Source organism: Xenopus laevis, chromosome 5S (assembly GCF_017654675.1).
Source record: "Xenopus laevis strain J_2021 chromosome 5S, Xenopus_laevis_v10.1, whole genome shotgun sequence".
NCBI classification, from domain to species: Eukaryota; Metazoa; Chordata; class Amphibia; order Anura; family Pipidae; genus Xenopus; species Xenopus laevis.
In genome coordinates, this window is record NC_054380.1 from 86,040,931 (window position 1) to 86,062,094 (window position 21,164).

At 39.4% G+C, this 21,164-nt stretch overlaps 1 protein-coding gene across 3 annotated transcripts in view; it reads left to right on the forward strand.

The window, feature by feature from the left end:
* Nucleotides 1-21,164, forward strand: part of ephb3.S (EPH receptor B3 S homeolog) — a 33,728-nt gene that overhangs the window by 5,194 nt on the left and 7,370 nt on the right. For 2 of the 3 annotated variants that reach the window (NM_001096746.1, XM_041564067.1), the window contains 5 exon segments: nucleotides 14,264-14,328; nucleotides 14,590-15,262; nucleotides 15,757-15,912; nucleotides 20,102-20,431; nucleotides 20,882-21,006. In NM_001096746.1, the coding sequence (NP_001090215.1) occupies nucleotides 14,264-14,328; nucleotides 14,590-15,262; nucleotides 15,757-15,912; nucleotides 20,102-20,431; nucleotides 20,882-21,006 (1,349 nt within the window). 3 annotated transcript variants of the gene reach the window in all.

The following is a 21,164-nucleotide window of genomic DNA, read 5'->3' on the forward strand; positions in this document are numbered from 1 at the left end:
GGCCAGCAATTATTTAAAGAAGGGCCATATATAGAAATAGCTATAGTATATAAAGGGACTAACAGAATGTTTTGCAATGTTCTTGTGTTCATCATTCATTACATTCATATGATAAAGGCTGCTATAATTCTTTTGCATTGTTTTAATTTGCCAGATGTACATAAAATATCACCAAAAAATGTGGATCTGATTACCATGATTGCAAAATAAATTTTACAAATATCTACAGGACATGTTTACCACATAATCGTGTCAAAAGTAGAAAGAGTTGGGGCTACATTTCACTGGAAGAATGAGAAGGCTCTGGGATGAACCACAAGAACACCAGTTTGTCATGCCTGCTCTGTGGGTCTTGCCAGCATTTTTTGAGGAAGATATTTAGAAAATGTATGTACATCTAGGGCTAGCTGGGGATATGGAGCTGAGTTGCCATATTGATCACTTTAAATGGATTGCTGACTTGCAGTGCCAGGCCAGCCGGGCGCTGTAGGCAACCCAGCCGCAGCAGTGCGCAACCGGGGACGCGTGTGCACAACCGCACATAACCGAGGACGCACTTTGACTTCAGAGAGCACCCACTTTTCACTGAGGGTAACACTTACCGGACTAGGGGTAGGCTGTATGTGAGGTACTTTCCTGGCGCCCCCCAAGCTTTGCCCCCTAGGCACGTGCCTCTTCTGCCTACCCCTGCCTTAGGACATGGGTTATAAATTCCGTATGCTTAGACTTGTATGGGGCACATTATAAAATGAGTGAAATACAATAGAGCACTAGAATACACTGTTGACTGAAGTTTTTACTCCCCTCTTTATCTTAGAAAGATCCAAAAGTGATACATTCTGAGTACACGAGTACATGTGGCTTTTACTGGTATGTACACACTTTGCAACTTTGTAATTTCATACAGTTTGAAGGATAAAAGGCCACGCAGAGCCTTGCTGCTGTGTCAGCTTGTATTTGCACATTTTTGTGGTGGTGTGTTATGCATGTTGTTTGTTAGGGGTTGCATACTTTCATGATTTTGGGATTGGAGTTGGCTGATTGCTGTTGTTCTGGTTTGATAATGATTTTGTGCGGTGGTGTTGGGAGGGATAGAGATGGTTATATGCGTATTATCTTGGTCTCCTGCTTTGCTTTCTCTGAGCATATTTTTGTGTGCTTGATTTGGAGCTTGTCCTCATATTCCCTGTTAGTTTTCCTGCTTGTTTGAGCTTTTATGAAGTGTACAGTGACATGGCTCAGCTTATTCAGCCTCCCCTTAATATGAGGATTATACACAGTGTAGATTTTGGTGCAGTGCTGTATGTGCCTATAGTGAAATATAACCTGACCAGTCTGTGTACAAAGAAATTGCATTCAGTGAATTTCACAGCGGTCTGCTGTACGGCATACGTGGAGCACTCGTGTTACCTGGCAAGTCAATAGATGCAGTCCTTCTCAAACATTGCGATTGTGAAGTATTATCCATTTTTACTACATACTGTAGGCTATAGAAAATGAAACCACTGTCTGTAGAGTGCATCAGCCTGTTAATATATAGATATTTGCAATGGTCTGTTTCAGATGCCAACTAGTTTCATTTTAGCATACCGTCTGGAACAGTTCCGTTCAACTTTTTCACACAGAGTGTTGGTTATGTTCCTTGGTTGCATGATAATAAAATGATACCATCCTGATAATTCAGTGTAGACTGAGGGCCAATTACATCCATTTGGAGGCCAGATTTGGTTCCTATGCCCCCAGCTGGAATAAGTGTTGTAGAAGGTCATTGTAAAGCCAAATGCAATCAGTTGATGTTTCCAATTGCTTTAGTTCTCTTTCTTCTCTCATACTGATAAATTATTCTGTCTGATAACTATCACTGATTCCAATAGCTTCTGCATGGGGAATGCCTTCCTTCCACAATGGAAATTCTGTTTAAAATGTATCCTCCATCCTATGTATATTTGCTCAGCACAGTATGGAGAAAATTCTAAGCAGCTTCATACAATTTCCAACATGAACTAAATGTAGGAGCTAAAATGAATTAGTGACAAGTGCTTTTTTCCCACAGTGATTGTCAGATTATTATCATTCAGAAACCACGTTCCCTTACCCAGATGTAAATGATAATGGCAGGAACTGCCCTGTGTGTCATTGGCCAAAGCCCTTGCTGAAACAAAAGCACCAGCTCCGTTGTCCCATGATATCTTGGTGAACGCCATAGTGACAACTTTCAAGATTATAGGGACGTCTGCTTTAACAATATGTAAAATGCTGGCTTTGATTGTAACATATCATGGTATATGAATATATGCACAGTATATTGCTGGGAACATGAAAGCTCTATTTCTATAAGCAACATATGAAATAGGAGGCCTAGCAGGTTGTATCTTGGTGAGTGTGTTCTCTCTCTGCCCATTTATTTCCATGTTGCTATTTGGCGTCAGTGTTGTATCTGTACTGTACCACTTATTCACAGAATAGGGATAGTAGAAAACAAAATAAATTATTTATAAAATACTGTGTACATTTCCCAATAGTGAAGACTTCTTTAAATCCTTTTTTAGTCTATAATTAAAGGGGTTGTTCACCTTTGAGATAACTTTTAGTATGATGTCGAGAGTGATATTCTGCAATTGGTGTTCATTTTTTATCATTTGTGGTTTTTGAGTTATTTAGGCTTTCATTCAGCAGCTTTCCAGTTTGCTGTTTCAGCAACCTGGTTGCTAGGGCCCACATTACCATAGCAACCATGCATTGATTTGAATAAGAGATTGTAATATGAATAGGAGAGGTCTGAATAGAAAGAGGAGTGAAAACAATTAGCAATAGTCAGTTACCCCCATTTGAAAGCTGGAAAAAGAAAGAAGAAAAAGGCAAATAATTAAATAACTATAAAAAATAAGCAATGCAGACCAGTTGAAGTTGCTTAGAATTGGCCATTCTATAACATACTAAAAGTTATCTTAAAAGTGAACCACTCCTTATGCTAAGATTCCAAATCCCAGCATCACACTTGTAAAGGACTCTGCGACTATGTGCGATTTGCCCTGTTAATGACTGTTATATACTCGAGTATAAGCCGAGTTTTTCAGCCCCCCAAAATATGCTGAAAAACTCTACCTCGGCTTATACTCGGGTCAAGCGCAAAAACGGTCACCGGCATCTAAGAATAGTCGCCGGCGTCCAAGAATAGTCTCCAAGAATATTCGCCGGTGTCCAAGAATGGTCCCTGGCATCCAAATACGAGACACTGGCACCTCCAATGGGAGCAGAAACCCTCAATTTTCTGATTGAGGCTTATACTCAAGTCAATAAGCTTTCCCAGTTTTTGGAGGTAAAATTAGGTACCTCGGCTTATACTCGGGACGCATTATACTCGAGTATATACGGTACTTGCCTTTTTTTTTAACTAATGGGTGCAGGGCGTCCATGCCTGTGAAGAGGCTGTTTTCAAGTAAATAAACATAGGACCCATGTGACTGGCATTTCTTTACCTACAGGGTAAAATGTGTATAAAGATCCTTAAAATGCTACACTAGGATTTTTGTCCTGCATGACTGTTACGGTTGAAATAAAGCAAAGATAAGCTGGCCAAAGATCTTTTCGTTATCGTAAGACTAAGCTTATCTTGAAAGGATCATTTAAATGCATGATTTGTACATCAACTAAGAAGACCATTTCAAGCAATGTTGTCTAGTTGAAGTGAGGAAAACTGAGGGTATTTCACTGTGACCGATGAAAATTTTCTAACCTTGCTGATCAATTTTCTGACTGATGTCGGACGAAAAATCGTTAGATGCGCGATCGTTCCATTCCCACTAACCTCACGATAATTTGACAGATTGGTTGGATTGCGCTGAAATCGGATGTTCATCAAAGAAAAATATTTGTGTCTATGGGGGCCTTTAACTATTTGTAAATTGAAGATGACCTGACTATAGCCTGTACTTGCTGAGAGCGGTGCCAAAAATGGCAAGACTAATGTCACACTGGTGATTTCCACCACTTCTAGGTTTATTAAATGTTTCCAAATTTGACCAGTGTGCTGTAAGTCACGCTGTGTTGTGGACACTGCTGCTGGTTTTTAGCACTGTGGTCACACTGGGCAGCTGTTTACTCAGAGGGCAACCTGTCAAGTGTTGTCTTAATGGTGATAACTCCCCTCCTTGTACAGCCCCAATGTTATTATTGTTATTTATTTGTATAGGGCCAATAGCTCCTGCATTTCAGTTCAAACAAGGTAACATTTAAACCCAGCATTATAGCTGTTGCAACACATTAAGACAATTTTAGCACATTATCATTAATTACAAGTAGTTGAGAGATCAAAGCTGTGATTCATTGCAAGGAATAAACTTGCAGAACTCTGTGGAGCCATATTCGGCAAGTAAAGTCCCTTGTGTGACAAGGGTATTCACTGACAGTATGGGGGTTGGAAATGAGCCACCGGCTAATATTGCCCAGTGCCTTTTTGTGGTCTGAAATTATGGATACGTATAGGAGGAGGGGTCTGAAATAATTAGGGGCTGTAGTGGTGGAGAGCAATTTGTTCAGCCCTGCAGCTGAAGAATGCATTGCAATTCTGCTTTAATGGACAGGTTGCAGTTGCTAGGCCTTGGGGTACACAGATCTACAAGTAGCAGCTACTTTTTGTGGCTACAAAATACTCTGCCATACACAATACTGAAAATTGCCTCTGCTAAAACATACGTAGTGTCTTAGCAAAGCCAATTATCACTATTGTCTATTTTGTAACTGTGACATGTAGCTGGGCAGAGACAGACAAGAAGATTGGAGGAGATTTAGTCGCCCGGCAACAAATCGCCTCTTCTTTGGACGACTAATCTCCACGAACTGCCTCCCCATCGCCTAGAATCTAAATCGCCGGCAGGATGGCACTTTGAGAGCTTTGTTTTCCAAAGTTGCCCGAAGTTGCCTCACGAGGAAACTTTGTGCAACTTCAGAAAACGAAGCACTCCGAGTGCCATCCTACCGGTGATTTATATTCTAGCCGGCGGGGAGGCAGTTCGGGGAGATTGGTCTTCCGAAGAAGAGGCGATTTGTCGCTGGCCGACTAAGCTCCCCAAATCTTCCCGTGTGTCTTACCAATAGCTCTGTGTGTTTTCACCCTTATGGAGCACAGGGAACTATTCTGGTACTTGGCACTGTTTTAGATAATTCGTGTGACAGATCAGCAAATGGTTAATGTAATTTAGTTGAATCTTTCACATTGTATTGTGTTTTGTTCTGAGAAATTAGCAAATGCCCTGGTTTCTTATTTTTTCCTTAAATAACTGTTGAGCGTGTGTTAATGGCTGCTATCATGGCTATTCAGTGTTCTGTAATTTTACAGGCAGTTAGAATTTTGTGCTTGCTTGAAAGTTTATTCCTTGCTAATCGGGGGCTTGTATTTACTTCCTCCTAAAGAGAAGGGAACCGTCTAGTGATGTTTGTTGGCAAAGGTTTCCCATAGTATCCTGCTGACCCCCAGTCACTCGCTCTCTGTGTAAGGCACAGTCATTCTATTGTTTGCAATGTTGTTAAAAGAGGAAAAAACCTTAATCATCTAAATTAGCTCAGAGTGAGGGGAATGGAAGCAAGTAATTCTATGCCAGCTGAAAGCTGATAATTGTATGCAGATTGGAAATGATAGGGAAATTACACAGTTAATGCAGATAGTTGTGAATGGTAAATAGAAGATTAATAAAGCCAATGAAATTTTAAAAAAACTAACCTGATGATTTTCTTTAGATTCCCACAGGTAGAAAGGGCAGGGTTTATCACAAGGATGTTATCTCCTTAGAGTAATAAATCAGTGAGCTCCTTTGTGGTGCTGCGTGTAAGGTGTTGCCTTATCAAATACAGAGTTTCTCTATCTTTGTCTTGTGAACTAGGTGTTTGCTAATGATTGCCCTACATCCTGCTAATAAATGTACTCAATAGCCCCATATAACTAACTGCCTAGTCTCCACTGCATTGCTTGCATAGTATATATTGCATTTCTGTGCAACACCTGACTGGAAAGGATGTGTGTGGTATTTACACTTTACATCAAACAATAGCAGTGAATGTTTTTATGTAGTGCTTTCAGTGTTGTGTCACATTCCATGGTGATACCTGGAAAACCCATGAGTCAAACCTGCTGTTTTTTTGGTTTTATTGGGAACTATTATGACGAGTTTGCTCAGTCAGGGGCAACGATAGCAGAGAGGCTGTAAGCCTGCGTTAGGGCTATTTAAGGACTGATCTGGTGGGATCCTTGCGCACACTCATAGCGAATAAGGGTTCTGTGTTCTGCCAGTGACTCATCTTTTCTGGAGTTTCTGCCTTGGTAATAGTTACAGATGTGCCAGGTCATGGGTAACACCCCTTCCTCACCCCTTCACTTTGTTCAACATTCAGAAAGCAGTGGGGAGGGTTCATTAAGCTCACACCTAGGTGTTGTATGTCTGTAGTTTTCCTTGCAGGGAAAACACAAGATTTGCAAGATCCCTGTAGCTTTACTTGTCTGGATTTTTTTTTTAAAATGTATATTCCATTGCAATATTTGGGATTTATTGGATTCATTTCAATTCCAATACATATACAGAATAATTCAGGCCATGATTTGCATAAACTGAGGTGCAGCCTATAGCACGGTTCTGTATGTGCATGCTTAGCATCATGCTTCTCTCAGTCCTCACTGTGACGGAGCTCCTTCAAGGGTTAAACGTGGTATGGAATTTTTTAATTACTAATTTATACATCATTTCCCTTGAGAAGGGGAATCACTAACTGCGGGGTTCCTGGTGCTTACAAACTAGCACTGAAACAGCAGCTTCTATGCTTGACATATTTTTAACAACGACTGCTTGTCTTTACACCGATGGGAGGTTCCATTCGATTTTTAAACTCCCAATTCCAGATTTTCAGTTTTTCTGTTCTGGGTCTATACCCTTTCCATTGCCTTTGAAGGAGCTTCTGGTGAAGTCCTTGCTGTAACCTGCATGTGGGAAAATCCATGGGATTAAAGAAATACTTGTATAATGGTGTGTGTCTGTCTCTCTTGTGTAAAGGATATAAACAAAGTTCACCAGTCGGGATAAGAAAACAAAAAAAGCGCTTCGTGTTAAGTGATGGGAGAATGGGCACCTCTTATGTAGCAACCTTGGCACGTTTGTAGTCAATATGGATTCCAATACAGTAATATTCTGTTTTTCATCAGCTTTGTAGCTGCCTTTAACCCCTAGTAGTTGGTGCACTAGTAGTGGGTGCACTCTTGTGTGTGGCCAGACATCAGCGTGCAACATAATATATATTTAAAGGGGTTGTTCACCTCCCAAACACTTTTTACAGTTCAGTTGTTTACAGATTGTTTCCCCGAAATAAAGACTTTTTTCAATTACTTTCCATTATTTATTTTTTACTGTTTTTCCAAAATCTAAGTTTAAAGTTGAATGTCCCTGGTGTTTCAGCCTGGCAGCTCAGTAATTCAGGTGCAGACTCTGCAGACTGTTACAATTTTGCAACATTTTGTTTATACATTTCTCAGCCGCATCTCTTGAGTATTAGCAACTATTGTATCAAGTCTAATAGCTGCCTTTAATAAATCCCAGAGATTCTGCTCAGCAGGGACAAAGATAAGAAATGTATCAACTTAATGAATCAATTTAGAACAGTTTACAGGGTCGGCGACCCCCCTCCCAGAGCTGCTTTGGTGAAAAATTACACTTCAATATTAGAAAACCGGTGACACATAGTAAAGTCCACACGAGGAGATTCAGGGAGATTTTGTCGCCTGGCTACTAATCGCCTCGTCTTTTGAGCAACTATCTCCCTGAACTGCCTCAGCGTTTTTCCCCATAGGCTACAATGAAAAGTTGCCTGCGTTAATACACACGTAGCGATGCGTTTTCAATAGTTGCCCAAAGTTGCCTCACTGAGGCAATTTCAGGCAACTATTGAAAACGCATCGCCGTGTGTGCATTAACGCAGGCAACTTTTCATTGTAGCCTATGGGGAAAAACGCTGAGGCAGTTCAGGGAGATAGTTGCTCAAAAGACGCAGTAATAGAAGAATATAAATCTTCCTTCAGGCTGAACTCAACTCAACTCTGAATGCTGAGCCTGAGACTGAGGAAAGCGCCGCAAACCACACCAATGCGCCAGCTCTGTGCCTCTCTCCATCGACAAACCGCATAGTGACGTCATTGACGCACGTACCCAAGTCACGCCGGCAGGAGCTTTTACTTGCCGGCAATGGTGGAAGGAAGAAGGGAGGAGAGGGAGGGAGCTATCAGATGGATGTATTCCGCCCGTGCCCAGGAATAAGCAAAAAAAAACAAAAAAAAAAACAAAATTATAAAAAAAAAAAAAATTAAAAAAAAATCCACTTAAAAGTGCGCCCCACAGTGATGGTGCCCTAGGCAGCTGCCTACTCTGCCTACCCCTAGTTCTGGCTCTGGTGAAATAGAAAACTTGAGAGCTGCTAAATAACTCAAAAAACAGAAATAATAAAAAATCAAAACCCATTGCAAATTGTCTCAGAAAATCACTCTCTACATCATACTAAAAGTTACTTTAAACGGGATCAACCCTTTTAAAGCCATGTGGGTATTCGAAGCAAAGTCTCTTTTGGGTATTCCTTCAATTAGAGCAACTCCTTCAAAAGATTCTACTTTAATGATTATATTTTTGCTTGTCTGGTCCTTTAAATATGTGCACTGTTTTGTCTGTCCGAGACACTTTTAATGGAATTAAATCTGAGTCTCTTAAAGGGGTTGTTCACCTTTAAATTTACTGTTAGAATGACGAATTATATACTGAGACAATTTGCAATTGGTCTTCATTTTTTATTTGTGGTTTTTGAGTTATTTAGCTTTTTATTCAGCAGTCAGAAGCAGAAGGCAAATAATTAAAAAAAAAAAAAAAAGATATAAAACAGAAATAATGGAGACCAATTGGAAAGTTGCGTAGAATTTTCTATTCTATAACATACTAAAATTAACTTATAGGCAAACCTCCCCTTTTATATAAGGATATTATATTGTACTGACTGGTTAAGGATTTACGAAACTAAATACTATGGCTTTTTTTAGCTGAGAAAAGAGTGCTCCTATGTCTGAGGCACTCGGTTTCAAAGTTACTGCTGAGTAAATTCAAGCAAGCATTGTAGCATTTTTCATCATAAAAATGTGTAGGCAAAGAAGTTACTTTTCTATGCCCGAGTGTTCCATTGTAGAAAAAACACAGGGCAGACGAAAAACACTTGTAACCAGTTATATTTTCCCATTATTGGTTGAATCATTCATATCCCTCAATAATGCTGACTTCTTTCAAAACAAGTCACCTGTTTCTACTTTTCGTGCCTATATTATTTATATGCTAGCTTTATAGAGGTTGCCTTCTTCAGAAAGCCACCCAAGTATCCAATGGGCTCATACCCTCTGGTATTTTTATGGACTGTTTTAAATAAAGAAAACGCACAATGATTGGGTGGTGGATGCAGAACTTGCAGCTGTTCTTCTTAAGCTTCTCTTGACCTTGAAAATGCAGAAGGAGCAAAACCAGCGTTCCTGCTGCAATGATGACACACCCGAAAGTGTGTTGGGCTTATGATTAGATGCAGTAATGGCATATACAGTACAAATGCTTCCATTCTAAATCCACTAATGTTGTGGTGTAATTAGAAAATATAAATAGAGGCAGTGGGGCTCATTTATCAACACTGGGCAAATTTGCCCATGGGCAGTTATTAATAGCAACCAATCACTGATCAGCTTTTTAAAGCCAGCTGCAAGTAGAACAATGGATCCAACAATTTATTTGGTTGTCATGGGTTACTGCCCATGGGCAAATTTGCCCAGTGTTGATAAATAACCCCCAGTGTCTCCAGCTATTGCAAAAGAAATATCTTACAGGGGATGATGGGCATGGTAGTTTAGCCACTAGTCCAACAGTATAAAGCATATGCATCTAAAATGGTGGCAATAGTGCTGTAGTGCTGGAAAAGCTTGTTTTTGTCATGTGACATATTCTTTATAAATTCTTTTTATTTTCTTTGCCTACTCAAAAATTCTTTTTTCTTTGCTCTATTAACCTTAACTGTCTACAGGGCTCTATGGGGAATAACCCTTAAATCGGTGCCAATTTAATTAGCAGAGGGAGAGCGATAAGTACTGTAAACAAAGGCAAATTGCTTGAGAATACAAGTCAGGAACATATAATTTTAAGCACACTGGCAGTTGTTAAACTGAAAACGGCCTAACACCGAGGCGCTTCATAAAGGGAAATAGCGCTTGCAAAATGAATGGTCAATAAGCGTGTATAAAATTAAATGGAAAGCATGCTTTAGTCTGTATATATATACAATTAAGGGCAGGCTAGGCTAGTCCGAAATCTGTACTAGTTACACTTCAAAATGTATTTCTAACTCCTTAGTGGAAAATTGTGCTCTATGTGCCATTTAAAGTACAGATATATATTGTGGCAGTCTATTTATTAGTACACTATATAAAATAATAATCATAGTTCTGTTCCCCAGTGCAGATATGATCCATAAAATATTGGTCCGTTTACTCAGGAGCAAGTTAACTTGCCTGTGAGTTCAGCCTGGGTTTAGAGGGAAAATAAGAAGGTTGTTCATGCACTGAGATTCCCTCTGCACCCAGACATGTTTGAAAATGTGCTTTTTTTGCAGAGCAAAGTAAATACTGTTTCTGTTGCTTTTGTTTGTGCATAGCCAGATTCCCATTCCCATCTTGTATTCAGTGTTAAAACAGAGGTTTCAAAGAAGAACAAAAGTATACAACGCTGAAATAGAATTTAATCACCATGTTTATTTCTTGTTCTAGCAAACTCCTCTCAGGTCTCCTGTAGGTTAGGCAGAATTAGGCGGGGGATTGTGCTTCAGATTTATTAGCTGGACCATTACATAGTGCAAAATACTGTTTTCAGGATGGAATGGCTCAACCACATTTTCTCCCTCATCCTCTGTGTAATGAGCTTTGCATACTCCATATGCCAACATCTTAGTATGGATCTTGTAGGCATGAAATGAACAATGTGCTTTTATCTGTGTGGAACATTTTTTTGCCTCACTCTCTTGATTAGTGGTTCCCTACATATATAGAGTGTTTATATTGTGTGTTTGTATGTATAAGTATGCATGCTCCTCCCCCTCCCGCATGGGGCCCTTTTGTGAGCTGCTTTGCAGGGAGGGGGGAGCCCCCTGGGACTGTCAGATGAAAGGGAGGACGGTCAATGTTAGGATTAGCTTTCCCTGTTTTACACAACAATCTGCCCCAACTTAAGTTCATTCTTTTTCTTCTTTTTTTTAATGAGAAAAATGTGTCCAAGTTGAAAGCAAGCCAGAGAGTCAGAACTTACAGTGAAGCATTATGTTGTACAGAGAAAAACTTCTTCTGGCCGTGTAAGTGCTAAAGTGACGTAGTAGTGTGGCTGAATAATGTGTAATTTTGCCCATGTAACTCCAGCAATATATTTAACACCTTATACAATTACAGCACAGGAAAGAAGCCCTGCACTGCTCAACTGGAGACGGCCATTTAGGTGATAATTACAGAATGGCACTTCAGCAAAGGGCCTGCGGCGTCCTGTGCCTATAATATAATATTGTAAAAGAGACTGAAAAAGGCATGTCCATTAAGAACAAGCCTTCACTAACATAATACTTCATTGGATTTCATTGATCCAGAAGGTGGCAACCCCCCCCCCCCTTGCTGAAGCAGTCCTAGATTTGCCTCAGAAGGGACAAAAAAAATCTTTCCAGACTAAAAAAAAAAACAGTGGGACTAATCCCTGGATCAACAGAACATACGATTAACGGCACTATGACAACCATTGTTGGGAAAGACCCACATGAGATCCATTAGTATGATTAAATTAAAGGATCCAGAGAATAGCAGTTTATTAGGTGGGGTCGGGAGAAGCTGGAAGAATGATTTAGGAATACCATCCTATGAAAGTGATAACTTTCCACTTAGAACATTGTGGAAGTATATTTGTTTCATTCTTTTTTGAATCTTTATGTTGTATGGCTAAATGGGGATGTCTGCTGGTTATCAGGGAAGTAGAACCATGACTTATGAGGCCATAGGTTCTCATGCTCTAAAAATTACTTTTTCTTTTACTTGTTAGCTGATATTGCCTTCTTTTTCGAAGTTTTCTTCATAGACTGCAGTAGAACAGAAGCATTTATTCTTGACCATTCAAGATGCTGCATTTTCGATTTGTGCTGATAATGTGCCACACTTGCTGGTACCTTTCTTTATTTATTTTTGGTCAATTATATTTTTTGAGCTGAATAATTGAGAATATCTTTTCACAGGGGTAATTGTTCTTGAATACAGTTCAAGTGAACAGAATTACAATATGTAGAATTTTGTGTGCACACTGAATGTAAGCATGTTGATCGTTTGCAGGGGTAATTTTGTGCTCCTAATTGCAGTTGCTTGAGGCTTCCACATGGCTGGACTTAATAACCTGATCTGCTTTTATTTGAAGAAGGCCAGATATGTTTAAATGTCGTTGACATTATAATTCTTAAGAGATTTGAAACCCTTGTTGCTTTTTTTTTTAGAATAATCACCTTCAACATTTACTGTAAAAACCAAAATGTGCAAATACAGGTATGGGACCTGTTATCCAGAATGCTCGGGACACGGGGCTTTCAGGGTAACTGATCTTTCCGTAATTTGGATCTTCATATTTTAATCCACTAGAAAATCATGTAATCATTAAATAAACCTAATAGGCTGGTTCTGGTTTATTAACCAGGTACGAGTTTATTATTACCGAGGAAAAGGAAATCATTTTTAAAAATGTAGGTTATTTGGATAAAATGGAGCCTAAGGGAGATGGCCATTCCGTAATTCTGAGTTTTCTGGATAACGCATCCAATACCTGTATTACTTATTTCTTTTCACATAGGGACAAGTTATGTCTTAGCTGCAGTTTGGCTTTTAGGTTGGTATTGTACAGTGCTTTCCATCAGAAGCGTGAGATTGGTCACCAGTCAGCTTCTAATGGCCTGACCTCCAGTCTCTGTGGGTGATCTTTTAGGCACCATTCTATACATTTGTTTCTACAGTGCAGAGGATGCAGGCCTCGAATTGGACATTTATCTGAGAGTAGACAGATGTTGCTGAGCTCACATTGGAAAAGGATTTAGGAGTGGTACTTACATAATCCTAAATTTACACCACCCCCCCCCCTTACATACCAGTAGTGATAAATGCAGAAGCAACTGCTTCACTGGGGATTTAAGGAACAGTTCAGTGTAAAAATAAAAACTGGGTAAATAGATAGACTGTGCAAAATAATATAGTTAGTTATCCAAAAATGTAATGTATAAAGGCTGGAGTGACTGGATGTCTAACATAACAAAACAGAACACTACTTCCTGCTTTTCAGCTCTCTAACTCTGAGCTAGTCAGCGACTTGAAGGGATTCCACATGGGACATACAGTAACTGTTGAGTGAGTTTGCAACTGATCCTCAGCATGCAGCTCAGATTCAAAAGCAAACCGTTATGGCCCATGTGGCCCCCTCAAGTCTCTGATTGGTAACTGTCTGGTAACCAATCAGTGGAAACCAATAGAGCTGCAAAGCAGGAAGTAGTGTTCTGGCCATTATGTTACACATCCAGTCACTCCAGCCTTTATACATTACATTTTGGCTAAAAAACTTTTTTTTATTTCTATTTACCCAGTTTTTATTTTTACACTGAACTGTTCCTTTAAGGGAGGGTGATTCTTGAAAGGTCAGTTAGTACTTTTGGCATACGGCAGTTCCTTGTGTTTGTTAATGCTTAAAGCAATGAGCTCTAACACTTTTTCAGTATGCTGACCCTATTTCAACCTCCAGGCATTTTATGGTCTCCCATATGTTTCTAGAGTTTGTGCAGCCACATGCCGTCATGATGCTACACACTAAAGCAAACAAGCAAAAATAAATCAACTTGTAAAGTGCATTACAAGAGCCTCTTAAAAATGTATGAGGCAGTGATGATGGCCTGATGATGAAGTCTGTAGAATTTTCACATTTACTCATGATAAGATGTTCACTCACAAAAACTTTGGTGAGTAGGGCAAATAACATGCCCACATATATAGTAATATCTGACCATAAAAAATAACCAAATTGACTAAACCAGTAAGAAAGGGTTTTATGCCACATAATGCACTGGATAAATATGATGCTAGTAGGAAAATGTTTTAGACTATTTGTGTGACTGTCCATTGTAACGAGTTGAATTTTTTTTTTCCTTTTCTCTACAGAGACTCTGATGGATACAAAATGGACAACATCAGAACTAGCATGGGTTGCCTACCCAGATTCAGGGGTGAGTTTGGAGATTTTATCTAAAAGTGTGCCTGCTCTCTTGCAATTTAATATTAATTCTGTTCTTTGTAGATCTTCTTTGCATTGTTCTTCTTTCTTTCTTTTTTTTTTTTTTTTTTTTTGCATCATTTCTGCTGGTATCTAAACATTTCCTTGTGCCCTACTGGCCATGTAGACTTGAACTGCCTTCTGGTTTGCTGTAACCTCTTCTTACTTTTTCTGCTCTACATCAGTTCTCTTACATGTCACTTCTTTATTATAGTGGGAGGAAGTAAGTGGATACGATGAAGCCTCTAACCCAATCCGGACATATCAGGTTTGTAATGTACTGGATAGTAATCAGAATAATTGGTTACGTACACAATTTATTCCTCGGCAAGATGTTCAGCGTGTGTATGTGGAGTTGAAGTTTACTGTTAGAGACTGTAACAGTCTGCCTAACATCCCAGGATCTTGCAAAGAGACATTTAATTTCTTCTATTATGAGTCCGACTCTGACTCTGCTTCTGCTGACAGCCCATTCTGGATGGAGAACCCATATATTAAGGTGGATACCATAGCTCCAGATGAAAGCTTTTCACGACGGGATGCTGGGCGTGTTAATACAAAGTTACGCAGCTTTGGACCTTTATCTCGCACAGGCTTCTACCTGGCTTTTCAAGACTTGGGTGCCTGTGTATCCTTAATTTCAGTACGTGTCTTCTTCAAAAAGTGTCCTCAGACCATTGCTGGATTTGCAAGTTTTCCAGAGACAATTACGGGGGCTGAACCGACATCACTGGTTATTGCACCAGGAACATGTGTGCCCAATGCCCTAGAAGTTTCTGTGCCTCTCAAGTTGTACTGCAATGGAGATGGAGACTGGATGGTTCCTGTGGGTGCTTGTACATGTGCAGCCGGATTTGAACCAGCTGAGAAGGACACCCAGTGCCAAGGTATCCAACATGGGGTAGACTGAAATCATATGAGTAGCAAAGGGCTGGGAACCTATACATGGGAGCAGTATGTCCATGCAACCTTTCCAGGCATGTGAAAGGGGCTGCTACAGGTATAGGATCCGGAAACCCATTATCCAGAAAGCTCCGAATTACAGAATGCCCGTCTCATAGACTCCATTTTATTCAAATAATCCAAAATTTTAAAAATGATTTCCATTTTCTCTGTAATAATACAATAGTACCTTGTTTTTGATCCAAACTAAGATATAATTAATCCTTATTGGAAGTAAAACCAGCCTATTGGGTTTATTTAATGTTTACATAATTTTCTAGTACATTTAAGATATGAAGATCTAAATTACATAAAGATCCGTTATCCGAAAACCCCCAGGTCCCAAGTATTCTGGATAACAGGTCCCATACCTTTACTTTTTTCTGTTCTGCAACTGTAAATTGTATTTTTACCGCTAAATGTTTATATTTTTTCGCAGCATGCAAACGTGGAACATACAAGTCAAAGCAGGGAGAGGGGAGCTGCATGCCTTGCCCCATCAACAGCAGAGCCATTTCTTCAGCAGCCACGATCTGTTCCTGTCAGAATGGATACTACCGCGCTGAAGGAGAGAGTGCCGAAACTGCGTGTACCTGTAAGGAGGAGGGATGTGGAGGCAATGGGGAGAAAGTGATGGGACCACAGGGAATGGGGAGAGTGTAATGGGGCCATAGGCTGGAAAAGGGAGTTTTCTTAGAGTAGGGCAAAATTTAGGTTGGGGCCCAGAGAGGGAAAACAAAGAATCTGACAGCAGATAAGAACCATTTGGTCCATTTAGCTTACCCATTTTCCCAACCACTTAAAAACCTCAGAGTAATCCTATACCTAGTCTTGTTTCATACCACTTATGTATGCAAATCCCTATACAGGCTTCCAGTTTCTTCCTGAATCAGATTAAAAATCTCAGTAATTAATAAATATACACACACACACACACACACACACACACACACACACACACACACACACACACATCAGAGTTGGGCTTCTAACTAATACAGGTCAGTTTTCCTAACTACCAGGAGAAGGCCTACCGCCTGTCTCCCCAAAACAAAGTACATACAGGAATAAATAAAATCCCAAACCTTTTGGTGATTTCAATCCCTCTCACACAGGCAGCTTTCCTGTGTCTTTTCCCCAGCCAGAAACTCCCCACTCTGGCTTGAGCTGCCTTTTTAATTAACCACCTGAGATACCTCAGTACAACTCAAAACACCCGGGCTGGACTAGCAGTCCCGGAATCACTCTGTTAGGAACCTGGCGCATAAATAAGCTCCGTCCTGGACTTTCCCAGGTATCCTGGTAGTGACCTCACCACAATAATGTGTATATATATATATATATATATATATATATATATATATATATATATATATATATATATATATATATATATATATATACATTATATTATATTTGCGTGCACACACACACAAAATGTATGTATACATAAACGCATATTTGTGTGCGTATATTATATATGTGTGTATATCACACACACATTTTCTAAAGTAATTACATATAGTTCTTCTCATGGCATATTCTCACATAATCCCGATTTCTTTAGGTCAACAGAAATTAAGCCTGTAGCCAGAATTTAATGCACATGCTACATAAAAGTGCATTATTATTATCCTTTTATTTGTATAATGAATACATTTTGCACCGCAATTTACAGAGTTTATTTTTTACATTGGCTCCTGCTTTAGTGGAGCGTACAGTTCCCCAATAGACAACTTACAAGGGTTCATGTCATCAGCAGTCCGTTAGCCTACCTGTGTTTTGGAGTGTAGGAGGAAACCAAAGCATCTAGGGAAAACCTATAACTTTTATGAAATTGTGCCCTTGTCAGAATCAAGGTCAGGACTCAAGTTCTGCAAGTCGGAATTTATAACTAAAGTACCACTATCCTGTTATATTAAAGTTATTATTACATCCATTTGTCATGGAGTGGCTTAATACTGGTAGTCATGAGGCAATGTTCTTTCAAGTTTAAAAAATTGCATTTTAGTAATCCTTTATGGTTGAAATTCCAGGTATGTTTATCATAGAGAGCATGAGTCAAGAAAGAGTCAATGGCTCTCTGTCTACCTCGCACAGGGATTTTATTGTTTACGGTCCTACAGCATAGTGTCAGTCCTTTAGCTAACATTAGCAGAGGTTGGTCTGCAGAATAGCACCAAAGATGCTGCTGCTGACAACATCCTGGCGAATTCTCATTGACTGAAATTCTAAATTTCCATAAACCTATTTAAAATGGCTGTATATTCCCTGAAACCAACAAGTGCAGCTTGAAAGATCACTAATAGGTCAGTAAAGGACCATGGCTAAATCTTGCTAGTGTTTCTCTTTATTAGAGGTCAGCATCCTACTGCATTAATTTACCTCCTAGGTGAAACGCTGCCAAATGCTGTTCAAACAGACATTAACATGTTAGGCTAGATTGTGTTTATGCTTTCTTCCAAAAGGGAACATATTTAATGCAATTCATTCTTGTTTAAAATCGGCAGCCCTGGCATGCTTAAAGGAATTGTTCTAACAAAAATAAAAGCTGGGTTAATAGATAGGCCGTGCAAATAAAACGTGTTTTCAATAGTTTTTAAGTTGAAAAGATGTAATGTATAAAGGCTGGAGTGACTGGTTGTGTAACATAATAGCTGAAAAGCAGGAAGTAGTGTTCTGGCTATTATGTTAGACATCCAGTCACTCCAGGCTTTATACATTACATTTTTAACTATATTAGAAACATTTTTTATTTTGCACAGCCTTTCTATTCAGCCAGTTTTTATATTTATTCTGAACTGTTCCTTTAATAGCAGAGAGACTTTCTGTCTGTATTAGATGAACGAGAGGTTTTCTGTGTATAATGGAAAGTCCTCAACAAGCCATTGCGTTTAGCTCATCTTTTGATTATGAAGAAGCGTACTCGATATAAACAAAAGTGGGTTTAAATAAAATTCCACTTTGTAGAATTTTACCTAATCCATTTACATACAGGATAAGTTTGACAAAGGTTGCAGATCTACATAAAACAAAACAGCAGTTTTGTATTGTGAGAGGTTCAATGGGATTCTGTTTTCGGGTAAATATAAACTGATACAATTAACCTTTAGCTGAGATACATACATCTGAATGGGATCTATACAACTGTTAAAATGTTTAATATTCCATGCAAGTGCTGGCTATGAATTTGTTGATAGTGTCCCTGCTCTTTGCAAGGGTCACAAGATGCTGACATTGCAGTTCAACCTCACTTTCCTGCCTCAGAGGATCTGTTTTTAATCTGTGTTTTTAAACTTGGCTAGGGCCAAGCCCTCAGCAGATTTGACAACTTTAAGAAACAAACTTGAGCACTTACAGGAAGAGATTCTTCTAACAGACTTGTGGCAGGGTCTCTGTTGGAGTGTGCAGTGAGTCACCTAAGGGTGTGGGACAGATTGTCTAAACTGTGTGAATAGCATTGTATATAACAAATGTACACCTAAACCCCGTCTTTCTGTATTAAAGAAAATAACGAACCCAGAGAAAGTACACTAAAGGCACATTTGCTATGTTGTGTTAAACAAAATTTGATGAAAAAACATTGTAAACAATTGTGTAAAATAAATGGCAAATTTATCAAGGTGTGTAATTTTATGCCACGCGAACTCCAGATTTGACTCCATTATTTAATATTGCTTCTGGCGGAAGTCATTTAAAAAAAAATGTACTCCTTTTTTTATGCCCTTTTTATACAGTGAAGCCTGCCAATGTGTGGTGTATTATACCACTGTTTTTTACACAGCATGATAAATATGCACCTTATTGTTACAAAAAGAGTCATAACTTGCTTTTATTATGCCCAGGGTCAGACTGGGGGGCCTGGTGCTGCTGTCCAGGGCCCCCTTCCACCCAACCCTGCTGCACCACCACCAACGAAGTGTAGCTGGTGATGAATCAGTGACAGAAAAAGGCAGCAAAAGGTTTAATGGTAGGAGTGCTTAAGGGCAGCTAGCAGAGAATGATGAGAATCAAGCTTGTGCCTAGAGCCAAGCAATTACTTTAAGCTTCTTCTATATAGCCATGTACTAAAAACCTTAAAACTGATGTTTTCTAGCACCACATGAGCTGCCCATCTGCAGGCGTATCATTGGTCAGGCTAAGAAAAGGGTAAAAGTTCTCTGGGGTAATTACAAACTGTAATTAATGAAATCATATACTGTATCTGCTTGGAGTTGGACTCCATGCAAGATGATAGGTAATAGACTGGATTATTTTATGGCAATCTCTACTCCATCTTATTGCTTACAGGACCAATTTTGTATGGGGGAGGCTGAAATAATTAATTTTGATTTAGTTTTCCGGTTAGCTGACACCAGTTTACATAATTTATATTTCCTCTTTCCCCAATGTTCTAATGTAATAGGCTTTAGAAAAGATGGGCCAGTATCTCCCCTAAGGAATGGAGGATCAAAAGGCGCTCTTTATCTGTGATATGGGGGTCTGTTTTCCCATACCTATTTAATACTAGACGTTGACTTGCAGTCCTAGCTTGAAGTTTATAGAAAAATGATTTACCAGGAAACTGACCAGTTTCAGGAATGAAAAAAGGAAAGCACTTAGCGTCGACTTAAAAGCAGCATTTGAGCAGTTTCACCCCTATGGACATTTTTCTGAGAACCCAATTAGACAGAAGTTCAGTGAAACAGAGATGCCTGTGATGGGTGTAGCTGCAGTGAGGGGAAATAATGAAGAATCTGTAAAATAGAATCTTTATCACTTTCTGTTTTTTATTTTATTTCCAGCTGTGCCCTCCGCTCCACGACATGTTATCTCCAATGTGAATGAGACCTCTGTGGTCCTTGAATGGGCAGAGCCTGGTCATTTAGGCGGTCGGGGTGACATTCTATACAATGTGATCTGTAAGAAGTGCTTGGAGCGACTTTGTTCTCGCTGTGGTGATAATGTTCAGTTCTGGCCACGTCAGCTCGGTGTTACCCAGAGGCTTGTCTCAGTCAGTCATCTCCAGGCCCACACCAAATATAGCTTTGAAATCCAGGCAGTCAATGGAGTCTCTGGCAAAAGTCCACATATCCCCAACTACTACACTGTAAATATCACAACTAACCAGGCAGGTAAGTAAGTGAAGCACTGAAATGTGTGCAGGGGGTGTAGTAAATGTATTTGGGGTTTGTAATCATTATTTGGTAATAAAACAAGCCAAATCCTTTATCATCACAACCATATCTTTCTTGTGACATTACTTTAATGCCATGGAAAAACCATGAAAAACTTTTGTTTGTGTATAGTGCGGTTTGTCAATTGAATTCAGATTTGCAGTTACAAATTAGGATTCAGATTCAGTTCATCATGTACCTCAATGTTTTTTTCACCCAAATCCAAAAATGATGGTTCCTGCCCCCTAAGACAAAAGATTCCTTTGTAAACCTGTTCTTAAGTAATAATTTCTAATTTGTTATTATCTGTTAATAATGATAATGACACTTCTAATCACCAACATAGACTGTAATGCTGTACAACTAAATGATGTTTGTTTTTAATCTGTGTGCTCTTTCGTTCCCTAGCCCCTTCAGCCGTGCCAATGGTGCAGTCTCATCGAAGTTCAGCAAACTCTCTTACACTGTCCTGGGCACCCCCAGAGAGCCCCAACGGCATAATTTTAGACTATGAAATAAAATACTATGCTAAAGTGAGTTTCTTAAGTCCAGTTTTTTTGTTTGCGCATATCCTTCCTCCCACTTTTAGTCCTTACACTCCTCATCTAGGTGCTTTCCACCAATAAGCCATGCAACAGCTGTGATCTCTCCCTACTCTCCCTTCTTTTCTTACTATCAGCTCCTTTTGTGT